Source organism: Labrus bergylta, chromosome 15 (genome assembly GCF_963930695.1).
Source record: "Labrus bergylta chromosome 15, fLabBer1.1, whole genome shotgun sequence".
NCBI classification, from domain to species: domain Eukaryota; kingdom Metazoa; phylum Chordata; class Actinopteri; order Labriformes; family Labridae; genus Labrus; species Labrus bergylta.
This window is the reverse complement of record NC_089209.1, coordinates 13,381,588-13,404,637: the sequence shown is the minus strand read 5'-3', so window position 1 is coordinate 13,404,637 and position 23,050 is coordinate 13,381,588. Positions and strand designations below refer to the sequence as shown.

The following is a 23,050-nucleotide window of genomic DNA, read 5'->3' as shown; positions in this document are numbered from 1 at the left end:
CCTTCGCCACTAGAGGGCAGTATTAACATCATTTTCAACACTAATTATTTTCCCTCATTTGAAAACCAACAAGCCTCTTCTACCGTTCCCTCATTAATAATCAAAGACAACACACCTCAAAGCACTTTAAAAAAAGTCCCATCTTCAACAACCCCCAGACTTCTGACTGCCATTACATCATTTCCCAGCTAATTCCTGAGACCACCTCGTGACTGTAAACACTGCATTAAGAGATGGATGAGGGGAATAAACAAGGCCTTTTGTTCTGCTGCAGCTACCTTAAATGAAGGGAAGGGGAAGTAAGAGGGTTACATGGTGATAGGCAGCGATTCAGTGCCGCTTTGGTGATCGTTCTCACACAGCAGACTGCAATTAGGCAAACACATGAAATGCAAAGTCATGCATACACGCTGTTTGTAAGCATGAATAGAGAGCTAGTGAGAGCAGCTCAGGTTGACTTAAGAGGGTTTGGAGTTTGGACCACATTCTTTGGGAATTCCTCTGCAAGCTTAAAGGGCCAAACAGCCTTCAGCAGCTGCCTTTCTTCCATCCCTCAGAGCTGTACGCTGCTTAGGAAAGACCACAACAAAGGCTAGCAGAGGGCTGAACAATTCAGGTTTTAAGCTTTTTGTTTTTATTCTTGCAGTGTGAAGTGTGTTGCAAAGCATTCTGAGACTGTGGCTTTCATTAAGATTTGCGTATAAACTTAAATGAGATAAAGAATTTACATAGCAAACTCACAGATTGTTAAGTCTGACTCCAGGCTGTCATTGTGACCTAGTTCACATATATATGGACCAGATTCCATATTTTTCTGTTCTTTTTTCTCTGGAACTTTATCTTGGAGGGTCATATAGTTTCTATGTAGTTTCTATATAGTTTATATAGATGTTAAGATTATAGTACTCCGATATTATTAGCTTAAACCCTGCATACATTTCCGATCAGTTGGTTTCTACAAAATCCATCTTGGCCTTTGACAAAATCTGAAATACGAGATTGTAGCAGCTCTAGTTTTCTCTTCACTTGTTAGATATGGTTTAAAAAATGTTCTGATAAATTGAAAGCACTTTAAAGTTGACTTCCCAGCTGCATTGCTGTTTTCCTGCCACCCTATGATCCAGAGCGCAGCCTCAGATCCTCAGGCAGGGTTCAGCCTGGATCAAAATTAAAGGTTTTACTCATATCTGCAACTCCCTGACTGGAGAGGCTCACAATATCATCACTCAAAACTTCTCAAAAAAGCTTTGAATTAAGGCTCTTACTCCTTATTATTACAAATATGATCTCACATTCAACTTCATTTTTGTACTCATGTATTTGCTATTCCTGAGTTTTATTTCTCCACATAAAGGTGATATATAGAATATGTCTTTCCATATATTCTTAGTTTAAAATTTCCTTTATAGATCAAGTTTATTCTTGTAAAATTATGTTTGTTTTCTTAGTGTTTAAAATTTGCAACACAAAAAAAACTTTTAAAGTTTTGCTTCAGTTACCAAAATAATCTGTATTATACAGAAATGGGCACTTTGGTCATCCTAAAAGTTCCTTTTAAAATAAAAAAATGATTTTTTTATTCCAGCCAATGTTGCATTTTTTTGATGAAGCCTGCATAAGACAGCCAGGAAATGGGGGAAGCGATAGTGTGTATGACATGCAGCAAAGGGCCGAGGCTTTCTGTCCTACCAGGGGCCGATTCTAAGAAGTAACTCGGTCTTGGTACATCTGGTACACACTGTTCAAGTTGAGCTACCAGGAAGCCCTGACAATTGTAAACCTGTAACATTATACCCTTGACCCCTTGTGCACACCTTGATATGAGAGGCGTTGATGTAGCCCGTGTTGTTCTCCTTGTTTGGTACGAGCTCGACACGATTCTCTTCGTACGGAATGACGTCGCGGAAACGGTTGCGCTCAGTGTTTTCAGGCAGAGTCGCTGTGGTGAGAACACAATCCGTCCTTTTCTTGGGAACTTGCTCGTACTCAGTGAAGACCCGCTCCTCTTCCAGTTTCAACTCCAAGGTCTTGCACTGCAGAGACAGAGAGACAAAGAAAGAGAAAGGGCTGTTTGTCATTGAACGCCAAGCAACACATCACTCAGAGGTTCCTCTTTCACTCTCAAAGGGGGATTTTTTTTTTCATTTACATTCCACCAAACCTCAGACTATTCAGACCGGGAGAATCCAAATATATCATTATAACAAAAATCCACATCTCTTAACTCTCATTATCACTCACTCTGAGTAACCATTGAAGTACCTACAAGGAATCAACATAGCTGTAAAAGAGCAAAATGTACAGCTGTGGTATTCATCCATGTTTATTAGGCCAGTCATGTTTGAGAGGGCAGCATCTTTCTCTCCTCCTCTCTCTCTCTCTCTCTCGCTCTCTTTCTGTGGGGCTTGCTCGCTCTCTCTCGGGTCACATTCTTAACATACCAATGGGCCTAGAGGCGATAAGCACCACCATGCCACGCGTTCCACAGCCCACTTAGTGCTTGCCCCCGTTAGCTTAGCAACGGGTCGGGACAAAGGCTGGGTTTCACACTTCCACATTCAAAAAGGAGCAGACAGACAGTACTGGTGAAATGCAATGCATCAAAAAAGAGGGATCATTAGAGACTGTTTTTTTAAGTTTTACAGTGACTTATCTTCAGCCAGACTTTCTTGTTACAGCTGAGACACCTGTCAGTAAAAAGAATCCACCTTGATTCTTCAATCAATATTATCAAAAGGTTTTGAAGGTATTTAAAATCTATAATTGAATGAAAATATGTCATTGAGAATACCAGCGTTTGTATGATTGTAGGATTAACATACTTCCAGTCTCCACACCATTTGTTCACATTGCTTTGAAGCAATTGGACAAACAATGCTCCAATGATTTTATGCCATAAAAATGTACATGAAGAAAGATTGATTGTCTACTCTAGTCCTGAAAGATACAACAGACAAAGACCCTCTCATTCACCTCAGATTTTAAGGTCAAATATCAATCAGTTGCACATGCTGTTTAACTGGAAAAACAAGGAAAAATTGACATTTGCTCTAACTCAAAATTCTTTTTAAACACCGTTTAAAAAAAATTATATCCAAAAACCTCATGCAACTAGACCCATATAAGCAAAAGTGGGCATCTTACCCTTTCATCAGTCGCAGCCTTGGCAGCATCCTCTGCAGGACTCTCTGGGACAGGCATGCGGACCACGTAGAGGCCGTTGAGGGTGGCCATCATCAGCGGCCCCTTAATGGAGTCCACCGACATCTTCTGTCGTTCCAGCGTCTTTAGGAAAGAGGAAAATCCTGGAATCATTGATACAGGTACGGATAGCACTTATACGACTGACTGACCTGCAACGCCTTCAAAACACTGAGCCTGCACATATGTGTGTTGAGGTGGGTGTGGAGACATTGGCGTGCAGTTCAGTGTATGTGTGAATGAGCTGTTTGTGAATGATTTTGTTTGTGTGTAAGAGTTTGTGCGTGTGCGTGCATGTGTGCGTGTGTGTGTGTGTGTGTGCATGTGTCCAGCTTGTAGGACAAACCTGGCTGTACCAATCCTCCTGCGGACTTGCAGCTCCTTATCCGTCTCACTTCGCTCTCAAATTATTTTGTTGCTTTCATCCTCATCTTGTCCTTCCTCAAATATTTTTCATTCTCTCAGTCCTTTGTGTATTCCCACCTACCTCTTTGGGCTCCTTCTCCTCACAGAACACACACTCCCTCTGTCTTTTTTTTCCCCCTCTCTAGCCAAACTCTGACCCACATTGAACAGTCCCTCCTTCCTCCACGGATTACCTCTCCTAATCTGATGCTATTAAGCCTCCAGGACAACTCCACCCTTCACCTCCACACCTCCTTTATCCCCCGTCTGACAGTCAAAACAACAGCTTGGGGTGGCCTCTAGGTATGAGATAAACCAGCTGGTATAAATGAGGGATAACAGCTTTCGAGTTTGGGATGGAAGTAACTCAAATATGTTTTCAATATTAGCCACACCAGTTCGTTTCTCAAGAGAGAGGTTTACTGCAACAAAGTCAGGCTATTACATTATTTAACTTTGCCTGGACTCTGTCCAACGTTTTCACCTTAGAACGCTAACATACACAACAACACCCAACAAATAGAGTAATCTGAGGGACTTATAATGGTTTTAGCTGCCTGGTGGGATTCAGAGCCTAGTGCTACCCTCTCAGGTACTGAACCCCGGATTAGCCATGAAACTAGCTAGCAAACAACAGACTGACTGTAAACAAAACAACATGGTAGAGTTCTGCTCAGTATAGGATGATGTTCTGCATTTGTGATGGATGACTTGAAAATATCACAAATATACATTATAGCATGATCAAGCCAGTTAATACTTAATTCAAATACTGATTAGAGAATGCAGTATTTTAGTTGTATGGGCCATAACTTGTTGATTACTTTACTTTATTGGAGTGAAGTTAGACATTTTGAAATTAAACTACGACCACACTTCCCGAGATATAGTTACCATCTTATAATCCCCTTTACAACACAAAGATAACTTTATTGATTACAAAATATACAATTCAATTATCCTCCCGTCTGACCCTGGACTATCTCACACTAAAAAAACTGTAACCTCCTCCATTATTCATTATTTATTTAAACTGTGCAATATAATAATAATAATAATATGTCCATCAATACAAAATGTAATCTCATATAAACTGTGCAATAGTCTTACAAATGTGTATATAGTCCACATTGTCCTCACTCTCTGCGCTTTCCTAAAGCACAACTTATTTCTTATTGCTTGATATTTTAATCTAATTACTGTTTTATGAATATTTGATTGTATATAACTATATTTCTGCTGCTTGTGTTTTAGTGCAACTGCAATGACCGAATTTCCCTCCGGGGTTAATAAAGTATTTCTGATTCTGATTCAAAATAATTGAAGAAATAGAAAAGGAGCACACCCTCACATCTGTTAAACATGAATGTTTACAGATTTTAGTTGATATATGTCTGCCGGTATTGCTCTAAATTATTTTAGCACTAATAAGGAGAGGGTTTTGTTTTTATATATTTCTGTAAAACCAAGTACATAATAAGGGGATGATGACCTTTTATGCTGTTATTATTTTTTTGCATCTAGAGGAAACATAAACCATAACATCCCCATCAAATAGAATAGATTTCAGAGTGATTGTCTTACCCTCTGAGCGATCTCCCTCTCCACTATGCTGTCCTCTAAGGAGAACATCTCTGACACTGGCCTCTCTTTGACTGGCTCCTTCCTCACCCTCTCCTTCACACTGGTCAGGTCCGGTTCTGAAATGGAAGGGCCCAAAACGGCTCCGTTCACTCCACCCTGGTCCCCTCGGGTCAGTGTCCCACCAGCACCTGCACCACCAACACCACTACTTCCAGGCCCGCCACCTCCTGAGCTCTGCCCAGCTTTGAGCGCTCGTCCCAGAGCTTGGCTTGGGTCCATTGCTCCCTGGTTGCTGCTCTGCTGTCCTTGGTTGTGGTTGTGGTGGTGGGCGTGGTTGTGAGGATGGGTGCGGATTTGGGTGTTGCTAGGAGGTCTAGGTGGACCAGGGTACTCAGGAGGGGGTTTGTTGGGCAGCTTGGCCAGGGCAGCCTGAAGCTGAGCACTGATACTGATGTCCTCATTGAGATTCGGGATTTGAACGTCCAATTCGGGCCGCTCCTCTTCCTCCTCCTCCTCTTCCTCACTCTCACTGCTGTGTATGAGCATGGTAGCATTGGAGAGAGTCTTTTGATGCTGGTAGGCCACTGAGGCAGATGGTGATACAGAGGCCTCAGGGGCTTTCTGTGGAGGCATCTGGATGGGCAGCTCCTGGGTTTGCTGAGGTGGAGGCTGAGGAGTTTGGGGCTGAGGCTGAGAAACAGATTGAGGCTGAGGGGGCATCACATGCTCTCTAAGAGTGTTCCTCCGATGAAGTGGGGGGTTCATCCCCTTCATCACTATGCCCTCCATCCCTCCACCTCCCCTCATGCTGCTGATCACCTCCATGCTGTGTCTCTTCCCTAGGGTGGAGCGATGCTTGGCAGCTGCAGTTAGCGGTTCACTCACCTCCTGTAGAGACTGGTGCACTACGGCTGAGCTGTCCGGCTGAAAAGTCTTCACAGACAGCTGCACCATGCGGGTCACCAGCTCTGGACTGCTGCCCCCAATGCAGCGGTGACGGTGGCTGGCAAGGTCAGGGGTGCTGGTGGCTGGGCGGAAAGAGTTAGAAGGGTAAGGTGGAGGTGGCCGGGACATGTGGTTTCTCAGCATGTTAGCTGTAGCTGCATAGCTTCCGGCGTTGGTCCCCTGCTGTTTGGTATTAGCCAGCTCGGGGGTGCTGACAGTGTGAGAGATGGAGTTTCCAACACCTCCAACTACGCCACTGCCTCCCCCTCCATTAACGCAGGGGGAGTGACAGGGGCCCTGGCTGCTGGCAGGTCCTCCCTGATGGGGGCCATGAGACACTGGTTTACTGTAGCTGATCTGCAAAGTGAACATACACAAAAAAACGGTGTGAGGTGTAGTAAAGCGTAAGAATTTAAAAGAAAGAATCAAAGACAGAGCATCCACCTATACCTGTGGTGTGTATGGCCCGGGGCTGGGCCCCAGGCCATGATAAGGGCCCCTCTCCCTCATCTCTGGCTGGCTGTAGACCAGAGCCTCAGGCTGGCGGTACGCACACGCATTACTGATGTTCAGGCTGCGCAGAGATTGGCTGTGGAGGTCATGGTGAGCAGGGAGCATGCGCCGCTTCTGCCGCATGACGGCATCGTACTCAGGCGTGGGCCGGTAGGACGGAGCGATTATGGCGCTGTGGCGGTGGCTGGGGATGTAGTCTGGTCGCATGAGCTCACTGCCAGGGATGCTGAGGTTTGAAGACATGGGGGATGGCGGTACAAAAGTCTGAGAATGATTGAGGGAGCTCAGGCTGGGGCTGCTGTACATGCTGCCGTTTGGCACGGTGCCATTTCTGAAGGGAAAGTCCATATGGCAGTGGTCCAGACTGGTTTCTGATTTGTAGTAGGGGTCGTCATGTAAGATACTGTCTACAGATGGAAGACAGAGAAGATCATTTTTATCAAGATGTTTTTTGTTACATATATTTTTGACTCATCTCTAACAAGCAGTATGCAGTGGATATCAGATGACGATGATACCTAGAGTTGTTTCAGTACAAATACCGGTATCAGTATCGCCCTAAAATACTATACTGGGAATGAGAAAGTTGGCCAATCAATGAACAGAACTGATAACATATTTTTTTGCGCACCTATAAAATCGAACAGGTTTTGGGTAAATTGTCTTGGGGTGATAAACAAAAACACTGCAGCACTAGAAGAGAGTTAAGGTTAGACAAAACCGGGTTAGGGTTAGGTGTAAGGGTTAGTGATTGCATGTGATGGATGAGTTTCTTTTTATTCCTGCTGAAAGTGGAGAGTAAAATCAGTATTGTAACATCTTGAGATGTGATGAAGGCTCTCTGAAAAAGTGTGCTGGGGAGTACACAGCTGCTCTACCCAGATTAAAAGACTGTAAGGACATTGAGTGTGCTGACTTTTCTACTTTTTGTAACATCTTGAGATGTAGCCAGGGAAAGCGTTTTGCCCTGATCAGAAAATGTTCGAGCTGACAAAAAAAGACACAAAACAAAGAAGGAACATATATTGTATGAAAGCAGGATGAACATGGACCATTTACTCAAAGCATCAAGTAGGAACACAATTTTCTTTAAAGCCAGATAACGTGATTATTTGAAGTGAAGGAGACCAAACTATTGGCCACAATTGTACTTAAGTTGTTCCTAGTGTTTTCAAGTGTTTAGGTTCTATTTTCTTAGCTGTTAAGAGCATTGAGCAAAAGGTAGAACTTGCAACACCCTCAAGGTGTAAGCAATCTTAACTGATATTTTTTGGGTGCATTGCATTTAACCCCCCCTGGAAAAAAAAAAGTCCCCTCACTGGTAGTTCTTAGGACAAAACTGATTTGGAAAAACTTCTTCCCACCGTGTTGAAGGCAACTGTGGTATGCATACTATTCCTCTTTGTTTCTCACACAGAGGATTCTCTCGTGTGAAACTATCTCAAGCCCACAAGCAGACACACACACATAATCTCCATCCACACAATCCAAGTGTGAAGCCTGAGGTCACACGACAGAATGATCTCCCACCCACGCACAGCAGCACACCCTGAATGTTTTTCCACTCGCTCTGTTTTTCTGTGAGTCAAGCTTTCGGATTATAAGGCCGACCGAGTGTGTGAACGTGTCAATGAAAGAGTGGAGCACAAATGAGGTCACCACTCTGCACCCCAAACGTTGGGCTCTAATTGGCTGGGAGATCGTTAAAAGTACAAATGGGGTGTGAGTCACACGCCTGATGGGAAAGACACAATTAGCTCCATTCAAAATCTTCTGTCACACTGTGGTCAAAAGAGTGAACCAAGGGGGTTGGAACAACTTTAAAAGTGTGTGTTTGTGTGCAAGTGTGTATAGTTCTTTAACACGTACCTTGAGAGCTCTGTGTGTCCTGATAATGCTCTCCATACTGGGAATGCATTGACTGGAAGTTACAGGACTGTGGACGCGGCTGCAACACATTTAATACAACAAACTTGAGAGGATGCAATACAGTTTTTCCTTAGAAATATACTTTATCATGATCTATTACGTGGCCAGTCTTTAGTTGAACAATAAACTGCACATGTCCTCAATATTTTCTATGCTTTAAGATTTCAAAGTAAGCTACTTTCTTTCTGTTTTACACAACTGGTGACTCTGACCTACTCAGATTTACTCTAGTGCCCCAGAGTTGTCAACCGCCAATGCCTGCGGCTCTCCACACAGACATCTGGGTGAATTTCGAGCACTCTGGTGGACCGACTGTACAGCTATTGTGCCACATTTAGCCGAGCCATTGTCTGGCCAGCAGGGAGGGAGACGCACAAATCACTGCCTTCATTGTTGCACCGGAAATCAGTTCCAAGCAACACCCTTGCAAACTTTCCAACAACACCCACTGCACCACCAACGCGCGTTAAAACCAAAGGCTCCATGGCACAATTAAGAGCTGCCCTGAGTGGGAGAGCAAGGTCAAATCTCTAACCACGGCCATTTCTGTCTTCCTCCCAAATTCTCCATCTGTGTCCTGGCTAATGGTGTCATTTATACAGGCCAGAGGCAATAATACACAGGCCTCTGTCAAACCACAGAGGAAAAACAAGTCTCAGTGAACTTTATCAAAGCAAGACAATTCTTCTGACGTTACCAAAGATAGACGGTGGGTCCAGGTGGGTCTCCTCCTGATTGGTGCAGGTGAATGAGTGGGCCTAAAGAGAAACAAACACATGGGCATTGGAAAAAAATTGAAACAACTAAAAATACCAAAACACTCTTTCACAATTAAAAGGTTATTGTTACTGAGTTTATCTTGCTCTTAATTGTTTTCCTCAACCTTCAAAAGGTTGGTGCACTTCATTTGAGAAAGTAAATGAGAGATAAAACTGGATATAAAATCGGCCTTCAGCCGTGCCGTCTGATGGCCTCGACACTCACTCTGCACAGATCTTGTTCTGTTTGTAGAATTTGTGTCTGGCCGTGAAAAGGCGAGCGATGTACTTGGCCATTTCCATATCCTCCTGCAAAAACAAAAACAGCCGTAGTATTTATAGAAAATCAAGACCAACATTGCCTCGGTATTTGTCTCTTTGCAAGGATATCTGGTAACATTTCTGTTTTTAACTTCCCACTAGAGAACCTTGCGTTAAGCATGTGTGTGTACTGTTTGTGCTGAGGCCCGCCTGCAGACACAACACTCACTGTGTGAAAAATGATGGTGTCGTCTCGGCTTGTTATCTCCACTGTGATGGCTGACTTGTTGTGTGCTATGGTGCCAATGTCCTTCCACCTGTAAAAAACATGGAAACACACAAAAATGTGTGAAATGATTTATATTTTTCCCACACATAGTTCATAATATTTACTTGCTGATTCATGTATTTGTATAAACTGTACTTCCCATGAGCAGATGGTTTCATACAGGCTAAAAAAAACAGACAAATAAGGGTTGGGACTTACTTGTGGAGCATGATGGATCTACCATTTCTGTGTTTGACAAACACTCCAATGAAGGACACGCCAATGAAAATATCATTTGTGTAGTTGTCCTGCAGCAGAAGAAAGAATTTAATAAGAAAAGTCCTTTCACAATAAAATACATATGCAACTTTTTAGTGCGTTTGTGTTGGAGTGTTTCCTACCTTTGCAGCGAAGCTCTCCTGGCCAAAGCCGTCCAGTTTCTCCACCTCCTTGATGTACAGCAACTCTGCTTCAGCAGTCTGCATTCGACTGGAAAGTACAGACACATATAGTACCAGGTACAAGGAATTTCATTTTCTCTCCCTCTCTCTTTCACATGTTCACACAAGTGCAATCAGAATAAAATAAAGTTAACAGTACCAATGACTCTTGTGCTCTTCAGCAACTTTCTGGGTCCACTCTTCCAGCACCTCGTCTCCATTTGACCAGTTCTGAGAGACAAAAAAAGAAAATAGAAGTTAAAAAATGTGATGGAGGATTAATGATGATGTTAACATGATGTAAAGGTGAAATGTAAAGACTTTCATGGGAAAGAAAACCCGAATCGAGTAAACCATCTCCTCCTCCTTTTTCCAACATCCAATCAAATGTCAGCATCTAAATTCTAGTCAGTGCCTTAGCAACAACCAGTGTACCAAGGAAAAAATGTAATATCCACTCCACTACAACTTTATCCTTCCAGTGCCAATTCTCGCTTATTATTTCTCCATTTTATGCCTGTCAATCAGTTATGCAGAGCGATGAGGTACCACAGGTGAGTTCAGGCAGAACACAGAGACACGCAAACATGTTCAAACAGTCAAAATTTGAGGACTTACCACCGGGAAGAGCACGTACTCCCTGAGAAAGTCCTGAGACATAAACTGGGTAAAGTCTCCAAAGTCAGCTGAAACACACAAAAGACATACGTTTGTAATAAAATAAAATAAAGTAAACCAAAATTGTTATGTTTCTTTTGGTGTGTTGACTTTCATTCTAAGACTTTGAAACCAAAGTTTGCATGTCATCCCCACTCTCTCTCTCCCCGATTTCAGATTCTATTCACTGTCCTGTCTGTCTAATAAAAGCCATGAAGCCCAAAGTAAGTAAATAAAATAACTCTCCAGGTGTTGTGAGAAACCAGAAAATTCCACAATTCTCCAATTCACTTAGCAGACGCTTTTATCCAAAGCGACATACATCAGAGAGTAAGTACAACACAAGCAAGGATCTAGAAAAAAGGGGAACAATGTCAGTAAGAGGAAACGATCAGCTTTGAGTCCGATTGGACACACAGGTGCTGACAGGAAGTGACCAGAGGCAAAGCACAACATTGACGGCAGTTCTTGAGAGCTCTAATCAGAATAGAAACCATCTTATAAGTCGCCGTTATCAAACAAAAATCATCGTCATTACCATCATCATCATCAATAATATGGAGACCATCATCATTAAGTTAGCAGGTATTTGTGAAAGAGCTGGGTCTTTATATATGTTGTTGAAATAAAACATATCTGTTGCCCTTCATCTAAAAGTTTTTTGTCTACTTAGCTCATCGATATGGCAAAAACATGCAAAAACATAATAAATAAAACTCTCCAGTTATTAAAACAGCCAAGGGTATTTTCCAATTAGAAAGTCCCTTTGCATTTTTTCCAAGAGCCAACAGTAAATAATAATAACAACACCTTTACCTTGTTCTACGTATGATATTTTTGATCTAGAAGGTTTTTGACTTTTAAATTGTAAAGTATGAAATCTACAACTTCACATGAGCTACATGTTGCTTGGCTTATAACATTACTATGAATGACAGAGGCACTGGTGCCATATTTGAGTGGCATAGAATTAATTTGATTTTTTTCCGCTAATAGTTTAATAATTGTATTTAGAGTAGCCAGTGACTACTTTATAGCTTAATTAGCAAGGAGTAGCTAACTGTCTAATTGTTTCCTGATTTTTTTTTTTTCCATTCACGTTACCAGCAAGCTCCCAAACAGGTCACGATTCTGCACCTTACTTTTAAAAGTCTAGAGAGAGAAAATGTTGACAGTACACCTGTAATATCCCCACCTGCACACCACCTTCACCGCATCCTCAGGTCTCCAGAGAGATTTAGCAAACACGTGCTAAGTACTGTTCTTTTGTCTCTCCCACAAAAGGAAGTTACTGAAGCAAAGGATTCTTGCCTCCCGAAAGATAAAAGTCTTCCTGGTGCTAACCTTGGAACTAGTGATAAGCTAACAGTCTGTTTACATTCCCCCTGAGACACAGACAGCACCCAGAACAAGACAGAGGAGATGGAGTAAGTTTGTGTGTGTGTGTATAATGCATGTGTGTGTGTGTGTGTGTGTGTGTGTGTGTGTGTGTGTGTGTTAAGACTGATACCATAGGAACTCAAGTGGACTGGGCTCTGCCAGTGGTATGCAGCCATATTAGGAAGTAAAGTCAAGATGACCCTAGAAAGTGTGAGTTTGTGCTCAGTCTTTCTCTCTTGTAGCGCCTGTCTCCGTCTAGTAGAATATTCACAGGGATGTTTGTCATGCACGTGTGTGTGTGTGTGTGTGTGTGTGTGTGTGTGTGTGTGTGTGTGTGTGTGTGTGTGTGTGTGTGTGTGTGTGTGTGTGTGTACGAGCGTATCTTACCTTGTACTGCTAGGCCAGCTAGTCTGATGCCCTGTTCAACTGTGCAGTGGAGACGTCCATCCAACACTTCCTTCTTTACCTGCAGGTAATACTGATACCTTGAAGTAAAGAAGCAAAGAGGAACAGAAAAACAAAGAAAGAAAAGCAGAAAGAAAGCATTATTGGAATGAGACACTTTTTAGTGTGAGATGCTACACTGGGGGCCCCCAAAAACATGCACTTGTTTTGCACTGCTAGCTTGCAGGCTGTAGGCAAGGTTATATCTTCCGTTACGTTCTATATTAGCACACATTAATCACTACTGATTAGCATGCTGATGTCACAGTCGCTTTTGAACCAATGTAGCGATGTGGCTAAATACAGGCCTGCTAGCATGGCTGTTAACGCTGGGTGTTACTACAGTATATAGCTTAATCTGTAAAGATTTTCAAAACTCGCCAAAACTTGGTTGGTTGGTGGTTAAAATCATTTTCCAGCTAGCCATACTGTCTCTGAACACCAATTACATGAAAGTTGGAAAACATACTTGTTCCAGTTCAACGCCGTTCTCCAAAAAGACTAAGAAGAGCTGAGCTCATGGCGTTTCATATTAGCAACTAAAGGATTGCAAAACATCCATTGAGAAACCACAAAGACTTATTCTTCTGCTTCTGGTTTGTGCAACAGAAAGTGTGCGTCAGGACAGTACTGGCAACAGCATTAGCCGGATAAAAAAATACCAGAGAAGCCTGTTGCAGAATCCTAGAGAGGAATGAGTGAATCACCTCTATTTGAAATACCACTGACTCACTCCTGACTAAAGAGGAATCCCAAATGTATACCAGTAAAGGAATAATATCGTTCACTGTTTTGTACATTTTTGACTAACACGATGCACGCTACATGGAGCTAACACAAAAAAAAGAACTGAGTTAAATATTGTCGGCCCAGGCCCACCAGCTGGATGAAAGCAGAACATTGCAATTGCAGTGTGAAATTGAGGCAAACTCAGCAAACTGCGGTTTTGGGCTGTGCTGGTTTTGCCAAACATAAGCTGATATGATGACACAGTTCAGATTGTTTATCCAACTTGTAGCTTTCACAAAACGTGGTAAAAGCCCCAAAACCAAGAGGCTAATATACTGAAATACTCAGCTCCTCAAATTTGTCCACTTTTTGTCTACTTTTGTCCACTTTTAGCTTCGCTCCGACTGGATGTTTGTCTTCTGAAGAATGGAGTGGCCACACAGGGGGAAAGAGAGAAACTGTCAGGGTGACCAGACTCAACTGCACAAAAACCTCGCGCACCGTTTCCTGTTTGTTGCTATGGCGACTGTGGACTAAGTCTTTCCAATGTGAGGTTTGTGAGACACCTTTTCTGTATTGCAAACACACACTTACACACTTATACACAGTCAGAGAGACCTTTGTGTACTCTGGCATCCTCTCCAAGCTCTATGGGAAACCACTGAGCTATACATGCTTAGTCATTCACACAGATTTTTTTCTCTCTCATGCAACACACATCCTTTACACTTTATTCCTCAATTGTCTTTTGTTTTTTTTCATCTCTGCACTAAAAGCAGCCCTCCTTTATCTCCCCACATATTTCATGCTCATACTCTTCCTCAAATCTCTCCCCACTTCTCCTTCTATTCTTTTTTGAGCTCCACTCAGCATACTCCAGGGTCTATAATCTGACCCCGCCCTCCTCCCTCACCCTGTCATTACACCCGTTGGCTAAGCTGCCATTCCGTTCCCGTGGCAACCCTCTAATTAGCCAACCCCAACCGCCGTGGCTGCAGCAAGGGGGAGGAGCTAGATGCGGTCTGGAGGGGAGGAGCCTCACTGAACACAAAACCCTTCAAATGATTGTGGACTTTGTTTTTACAAACTCACCATGTTTTCCCAATGCTCTCTCTGTATGCGGTCTGGGGAAATGTTGTGGTTGACACTGATTGGTGCTCATTCTGATTTTAATGGTCACAACATGATCATGTTTATACATACGAGAGGCCAGCGGAGGAGAGGCAGATGATATAATGTTGGATACCAGGAACAAGTGAAAGCGGGACGGTGAATGTCCGTAAAAAGAAGTCTCAGAGTGTTCTTAATTGGAGAGCCACAGCAAAACAAAACAGCCTATAGAACCATGGTTCTCAACCTTTCAGGCTCCTGACAATTAAAAAAACTTGTCTAGAGGTTAAAAATGTGCACACCTTGAGTACATCTATAGGTTGTTACTTGGTTATAACTAAATGAACACACATTTTTGTGTAGTAGAACAGATAGTATGGAGCAATGTGAATGTAAATATTCAGATAGGGTACGTTGTTAAGACTCACTTCTGAATAGACCCTACATTGCTTCATAAGTTGAATTTCAAGATACACTTTACTTAATCTTAAATTGGGCATGTTGAGGGAGTTCAAATTGTTACCAGCCTTAGATTTTAGTTTGTTTTAAAGTGATGGATATTTATTCAAACTAAAGCATTTTTTCAAGCTTTTGGCTGCTTTATTTTTCCTTTTATCTGGGGGCATTAACGGCGATTATAACAAAAATATATTTTTGAAAGGCCTGTGATGTTGGATGTCTATATCAGCCACATATTCAACATTTCTGTTGGGCAGTAAAAGCAAACACATAAACGTATGGGGAGGATTGATGATCAAGTTTATGTTGACAAATATAAATGAAACAATGTTATTTATGTATTTTCTTCCTCATATTGGCTCATTTCAGGCATGTTTGTTCAGTTTGGTTATAATTTAGCCACTGAAAACACAAATCTTCAACTTGTTGCATGTTGAAATTGTCACGTAATAGACATTTATCATCATTGTCGATAAATTAGTGTTGTTAAGGGATTTTATAAAGTTGGTATCAAAGTGGTAAATGGTCCAGTCCATACACCTGCATCAGCACATATTTAAGTTCAGTTTAAGTCCAATGACAAATTATACAGGCCCTGAGTAATGCATGAGGCTAAAAAACAATATGATAGATGTCTGAAATTTTGAAAAAAAGAATCCTGTCCAGTCTTAATGCTGCATAATTAGGATTTTAATGACAGTAAGATATACAACCATTCAATAACTACTTCAAAATTCATATTTCATCTGACCCTATGCTGAAACTTATCATAAGATGTTCAGTTACAGCTAACCTTAACTTAATGTAAAAGTGTTTTCCATCTTGTTGAAAGGTTATTAAGTTAGTTGGTTAAAAGTCACCATTGAATACTACATTAAAGCCTGCTCACAAAGGACATGTCCACAAAGACGTCATTTAGGTGGCACACATCTGGCACATATGTCATTATGACATCATTCTGCTATATTAACAGGTGAGCACACATACACAGACGTGAGGTAGATGTTTCCTCACAGGGTGACTTGTGACTTCCAGCATGGCGGAGTGAGTGCTCTGCTGGAACTCCAGGCAGCCTCACAGACACAAAGAGCCTTTCATATGCCCACGCATGTTCAAACCCCGCTTAAGACATGCTGCCAGATGTCCAAGTGGCCTGGACATCATGTCTGTGAGCATATGTGAAGCATGCATGCATGCCTGTGTGTGTGTGTGTGTGTGTGTGTGTGTGTGTGTGTGTGTGTGTGTGTGTGTGTGTGTGTGTGTGTGTGTGTGTGTGTGTGTGTGTGTGTGTGTGTGTGTGTGTATGTGTATGTGTGAGTGTTTGTGTGTGTATGTGTGAGTGTGTGTGTATGTGTGAGTGTGTGTGTGTGTATGTGTATGTGTATGTGTATGTGTGAGTGTATGTGTATGTGTATGTGTGAGTGTGTGTGTGTGTGTGTGTGTGTGTGTGTGTGTGTGTGTGTGTGTGTGTGTGTGTGTGTGTGTGTGTGTGTGTGTGTGTGTACATATGTTTCCAACCCTTCCCCTTCTGCAGTGGTGTGACCCCAACCACCCCCGCAACCCTGGATGAATCCAGGCAGCTTGTGCGGGGCGAAGGATTTTCACTTTGAAATGTGTTGAATCAGTGTGTGTGTGTGTGTGTGTGTGTGTGTGTGTGTGTGTGTGTCTGTGTGTGTGTGTGTGTGTGTCTTTAAGCAACAACTAGCTGAACAAAGCTAAGATTTCAAGGCTGTTGTTGCCGTTAGCCTTGGGGGGCTGCTGAGACCAGCTGGCCTTTATCCAGTCAACAGCTCTCTGTTTAGGTACTTCACTTTCTCTCTCTGGGCTGCTTTGCCCCCCATTTATATCAGAGAGGAAGACGACTACAACCGCACACACCTTCTTCAAGATGTTTGTGTGTTCAAAAAAAAAATGTTTCACTGCAAAGACAGGCTCTTTAGACTGGGAAACGTATTACAGGAAGTTAAACTGGGGAAATAGTGAGTAATATCAAATCGGTGGTGGTATACAGCGGCACAGTTCAAATGTCTCAAGATGATACACCCAAACACATATACACTACAAAGACATGACTATTAGACATTCTCTCCAACTGTTAGAAGATGTGGTCCCCCCTAACACAGTTAATGTTAGACATTAATGTGAAAAAAGGTATGACTCTTATTTACAGGTTAACATTCTCAAATGAAAAGTCGCATTCATGCTAAATATGCACATTTCAGATTCTGTCACGATTTCAAAACTCTTCCTTCAACTCTAAATGCAAGCTGCATCTCAGAAAAATTCTTCAACAGAAAAATAATAGGTATCATACCATAAAAGTACTTTTTCATGCAAGTTATGTCAAATTATCTTTTTATATACAGTATGTATATTTATTTTTCACTATTTTGACACAACGTCCTTTGCACAGTGATATGAAGACTGGACAACTTAATATGTTGTTCTGTATCTTCAAGGCAACAATCCTCTAAACAGTGTTTTAAAAGAACAGACTATGCACTATAGACTGCCTATGAATAAAACGCTTACCATTTAAAATCACAAAGTTATGACAAAGTAGTATTTCCCAGGTGTATGAATACTACATGTCAAGAAGTTTGTAGAGGCTGCTGCAGTATAATAAAAAGAAAATGTGTGTAAATCTAAGGTATTTCATTCGTGTGAAGCCGCTACAAAACCGTCATCTACAGAATTCCTTTTTAATAGCTTCAACATTGTAGGTCATTCGCAAAGATATTTGTTTAAAAAGAACACAGGGCATGTGTGGAGGTGAACAGACATTAAAGAAACATCCTTCAGAGCTCAAATAATTTTTGAGAAAATATTTTGAGGAACAGGATCAGATGTGTTTTGCTGAAGAACTACATACTGTAGTGTCTACATGGGCTCCAACTTTATTGAATTAGCCATGTAATTGCTTTTTAATTGGATTATTGGTGTGAGTATGTAGCCTGTATGCACGCACACATGCACACACATACACACAGTTTCGTCCCTTGCGCTGGGTAATTTTCACAGCTGCGTGAAGGGAGGGAAGGAGAAACAGATGAATGGATGGACAGGAAGAAAGGGAGATCTAGTTTCAGGTTTCACATCAGTCAAACACTGAACTTCAAAGACATACATTGGTTTTACTCAGAGGAGACAGTTTGTCTTTCTGGTTTCTTGGCAACAAGTTCCAATTATTTGATTTCCGAAAATAAAATGATCCGCTAGTTTAATAAGCTCTTTAAATCAGTTTTTGTCATGTATCAAGATATTGATCTACTTACACTTTGATGTACTGTAAGCAAAAAATTAGGATCTGATCATTCATTTCCAAAAAGGGTTTTGTGACCACGATGTACTAAAAACAAATCCATTCAATCCTTCTCTGTTTTTACCCTTAATGTTTGGACCTATATATATATATATGTATAGGTTTGCGCAAAAAAAAAAACATGCAAACAGTGAGCTAGAGCCATATAAATAACAAGGTAGAAACCAAAAGTCAAGCCTCAGTGGCAAACTTTGACTTTTTCCCTACATGTCTCCCTGTTCTTTTCCCTGAGTTCAGCTCTTCTGCTCTTCTTCAGACCGGGTGCGTAGAAAATGCAAAGATCTGCATCAATGGACCTGACCCTAAACAATCTCCAGTCAATAAATTATCTATGTTTCAAAAGACGGCTGACTGGCAGAGATCTAAAAGCAGAGTAGAGACTGTCTAAGAACACAACATACTTTGATAAGGCCTGGGTTGTAAAAGAAAATGTGTTTGAACTTCATCGTAAAAGTTGTGAGGAGAGTTCTCAACTTGATTTGTAGAAGAAAGGGAAGGGGCTTTCAGAAAAGCTCGCCTCAGGGCGCGTGTATGTTCTTACAATGTGGTGTATTGTGACTAACTCCTCTGACAGGGCTGCAGCTGGCTTCTGAGAGGATTCCTGGGGGAGTGTGCGAGGTGTGCGAGGTGAGAGAGTGTGACTGTGTGTGCGTGTTTTGTAAACCAGACATCCCCCCTCACCACCCACCTCCCCTTTACCCCCAGCACTTCTGCTGGGAGGAATGTGTGGTCCGCCTCCTACGCTGGACGGTTGTGCCAACATTCCTGACTGACAGAGAAGGAGAAAGAGGGAGAGAGAGAAAAAGGAGGATGAAGAGGACCAGGAGAAGGAGATTAAAAATTTAGGGACCAGATAGATGAAGAGATTTACTCTTGATAAAAAAGAAGTTGGGTTGACACTTTGTACAGGGATGTTAGAAAAATAATGGGGGCTTGAGAAAAAGAGGTGACCATTGTTCCGTAAATTGCCCCTAAGGCCCCATCATAACCCCTTCAACTCTATAACCCCTGTATAAACACACACACACACACACTTACACTGACACACACAAACTAAAAGCCTGCAGGGGTTTCCTGGAAAACCATCCCTCTACCAGAGCAGTATTTATAATGAACCAGCAGAAATATTAACTTTCCACTAAACTAACACGGCGAGTCTATAAAGCCAGTCGCTAATATATGAATATTTCACGGTTTATCAATGTCTGGATATGATTCTCAAAAATACTCAGGAAATCCAACAGCGTAAATGGTTCGAAAACTCGTACACAAACACACCTTAGAACTGACTCTCGCGTCAATCTGTGACCTGCAATCGACCTTTCCCACATCCAACCGAGCAGAAGCCCCAAATTCAGCAGCTCAGTGCGATGCAGACCTGCAGATCGTGTGTTTTTGTGAGAAGGAATCTGAGATGACAGACTGTCCGCTACACACTGACCCCTGCATGCCCTTTTCACAGCTAGCTTACATGCTCATTCAGACTCTTTCTCCCACACATACAAACTCAGGCTGATTGAAGGAGAAAAAAATGGCTGCTGCTGAGGGTGAAAAATACACCTTAGCTTGCTTGCGATCACCAGACTGACGAGGCGGCAGTCTTGTGCATGTAATTCTCATTCATGCTTAACTTTTTGTTATTATTTATAATGATTGCGATGAATGACAGCTGTACGCATGTGACTGGTAAACTGCTTGTCCAACCAATGAAAGGTGCCACCCATGGAGACATTGCTGAACATATAGCTCATGTGGGCAACAAACACAAGGCTTGGAACCACAGTCAGTGTGTCTGTCTGTAACAAAACGTTTAAAGGAATAACTAGCTTTAGAGGCTTAAAGTTCAGATAGTGCACTTATATTATGCGTACCTTTAACCAGTGTTTACAGACAAATTGTATTTTAAGCCCAACTATTCCTCTTTTCTTTTTAATTTTTTTTTTAATGTGTTTTAGAGAAAATGGGGAACTATTAAACTAAATAGTCACCTATATCTAATTCTGTTCTATTTCTATTTAGTTCTTCTCCAGTTGGGACATCCTGCTGGAATTAAATGCAACACCTTTGGACGCAAATGTTGGACATTTTTTAAACCGACCATCTCCTTAAAGTAAATAATGAAATGCATGATGCTGGCCCTTTTGGAGATTCACTGCAGTTTTGTTGAAAGAATAATATTCTAAGGTTAAGTTTTCTAGGTAATAGAAATCCACATATGGAAAGTAAAGTAACAGCGTATGGTGTGTGACAGTAAGAGGTGTCGTTTGAAGTCTTTACCTGGTGGCTTCTTGCTCCAGTCGGGACACACTGGGCACGTAGAACATGACTCCAAAGAAGAGCAGTGGCTCATTGCCAAACTTGTCCAGCTGCTTCTTCAGGGGTTTCTCGAGCTCCACCCAGCGCTGGGCTGGGGTCTGGGCCTTTCCTTGGAACCACAGCCCGAAGTAATGGGTCTGAAAACGGGACAAAGATGGAGGGAGAGTTTGGTGAACACTCAAAGGAAAGTGAAAAAGGAAAATAAGGTAAGGACAGACGATAAGAGAGTGGAGTCGGGTTGAGGAGATTTGAATAAAAAATAAGCTTGTTGGAGTGAGATAAAGAAAACACATTTAGAGAAACTAGATAAGACAAAGTATCGGGATGGTAAATAGCGATGGATGATCAATAGTGGGTTGAGGAGGAGAGAGGGAAATGAGTGGAGTTAAGTACATTTAGGAAAATTAAGCAGAGTAGACAAAAGCTCAAATACTGCAAGAACACGTATTTAACTGTTGATGCCAGCCGTGTAACTCTATTAAAGGTGCACCTAGATCTGGTAGTGAAATTTGAAAGTTGGAGAAAATGGGTCACTGGAACACTGTTTGGAGCTAAAAAAGCTACCAGGAGAGTTACGGTTTCCATGTTGAGGCCCACCATCATAACTTATCTTCAAACAGTGTTACAGAGACCAAATGCTCCTCTGAAGACAGTTTGTGTATAGAGTTATGAACATAAACCACAGAATCTGTTAATTTCTCCAACTTTCACATTTGTCAACTAAAACTCCACAGTGCACCTTTAACATGAATATTAGACAAAACCCATTGGAGAGAACAGGCAATACACCTATCTAAAGAAATGGAAACAAGGCTTAGTCCCATGCCATTCATTTTGTAGATTCAAATCCTATTAAAGAACACAATTCAGCTGATTTGCTTTGGTAATTTTGTTGACAGAAAAGCAAAAACGCAATTTATTTAGATCTCAGACAGTTTTCAACACGCAGCAATTTTGAATTTGAACCATGACACTGCTACCACATGTGTTAGTGTTTGTAGGCAGCAATGTTCAAAAATGACGTATTTTTCCTAAATAAAGATCCTGCTAAAGAAATCAAAACTCTGTCGCAAACTGAAAATAACTTATTTCATCATAAATGTAAATAACTCAACATCAGGAACAGGTGAAAAGTTGTTTTCAGTGTGCCACAGAGTCTTGATTTATTTTTCGTGGTATGTTCCTTTAACTGTACGCACCTGAGAACGTGTGCACGGGGTAGCATGTTGGCCATAAAGATCCTGCTAAGTTTAAGCATGATTGTGTATAGTGTCAGGCCCTATAGGCTACTACTGATGGCTTACCCCATTTATTAGTAAAAACAATGATGTTCTATTGGTTTTGTGTGCAAGTGATCTTCTTATTAGTGTCACAATGATGAGGTGAGCGCACCTGGCTCATCTGCCTTGTGGTATACCACTGTAAAGAAAGTCATAAAGATGCAAGCCGCAGCTGCAAGGGCATGAACACACACATACATACACACATACCCTCCTTCCTCACATAAACACACACACAAATAAGGTGTGTGGTACAGGAATACTGATGAAATTCAGGCACGAACACACAGTCAAACACTCACTTATCTAGCATGCCTACAAAAAGGAGCAGACAGTGACTGGAACGGAGCCGTCACAACACCTTATTTATATCATCACTGACACCTGGCAAATACCACAACACTGTGTGAGGACGCACAAATGCACCGCCCCTCCTCACTCACTTTGTCAGGGCAGTCGAACACTCGTATTCATCAAACACAAATCAGTCGTTGACCGGCCATTCTTTCTCTAGTGTGTGAACAAACGGTCCCGTCAGTGTCACACGCCAAACAATCCCTCATCACAAACAATACACTCCTGCGCTGTAGTAAGACTCTATAGGTGGAAGTAAGTGGAAATGTGGATGAAATGGCAGAATAAAAGGGGACAAGAGACAAACAGAACAGAGAGAGGGGTGGAGTACGAGAGAGGGGGGGGGATGAGCTGTATCTCTTTCTTCCGCGGAGAAAAGGGGTAAGAGGTAGCCACGCTTCGTTAGAGATGGACAAGGACCCTGCAGGAGAGAGACAGCAGAGGGCAGGCCGACACACACAGGGCATAGGGAGAGGCGTGTGGCGATTAACACAACTCACACACAGACACACACAGACACACACACACACACACAAGGGCCCAGTTAGACTACCTTGTGTTCAACAGAGCATGACTGTTTTGACCAAGTCTTCTTTATTATGATTTTTGCCCAACAACTTGATGAAGAACTTCATATTCAAAATTTAGATACGCTGATTTATTTTCCATACTTCCCACACCTACTTCTAATATTT

General features: G+C 41.9%; 1 protein-coding gene across 1 annotated transcript in view; it reads right to left on the bottom strand.

Moving 5' to 3' along the window:
• LOC109994197 (protein tyrosine phosphatase non-receptor type 14) overlaps window positions 1–23,050 on the bottom strand; it is a 43,229-nt gene that overhangs the window by 5,083 nt on the left and 15,096 nt on the right. Inside the window, exons 3-16 of the mRNA XM_020647426.3 lie at window positions 20,683–20,858; window positions 12,729–12,826; window positions 10,923–10,990; window positions 10,465–10,535; window positions 10,266–10,353; window positions 10,084–10,172; window positions 9,826–9,913; window positions 9,562–9,644; window positions 9,275–9,335; window positions 8,518–8,596; window positions 6,586–7,055; window positions 5,191–6,492; window positions 3,145–3,285; window positions 1,815–2,033 (exon numbers count right to left, since the gene is read on the bottom strand). Of these exons, the coding sequence (XP_020503082.1) occupies window positions 1,815–2,033; window positions 3,145–3,285; window positions 5,191–6,492; window positions 6,586–7,055; window positions 8,518–8,596; window positions 9,275–9,335; window positions 9,562–9,644; window positions 9,826–9,913; window positions 10,084–10,172; window positions 10,266–10,353; window positions 10,465–10,535; window positions 10,923–10,990; window positions 12,729–12,826; window positions 20,683–20,858 (3,033 nt within the window). The remainder of the gene's footprint in view (window positions 1–1,814; window positions 2,034–3,144; window positions 3,286–5,190; window positions 6,493–6,585; window positions 7,056–8,517; window positions 8,597–9,274; window positions 9,336–9,561; window positions 9,645–9,825; window positions 9,914–10,083; window positions 10,173–10,265; window positions 10,354–10,464; window positions 10,536–10,922; window positions 10,991–12,728; window positions 12,827–20,682; window positions 20,859–23,050) is intronic.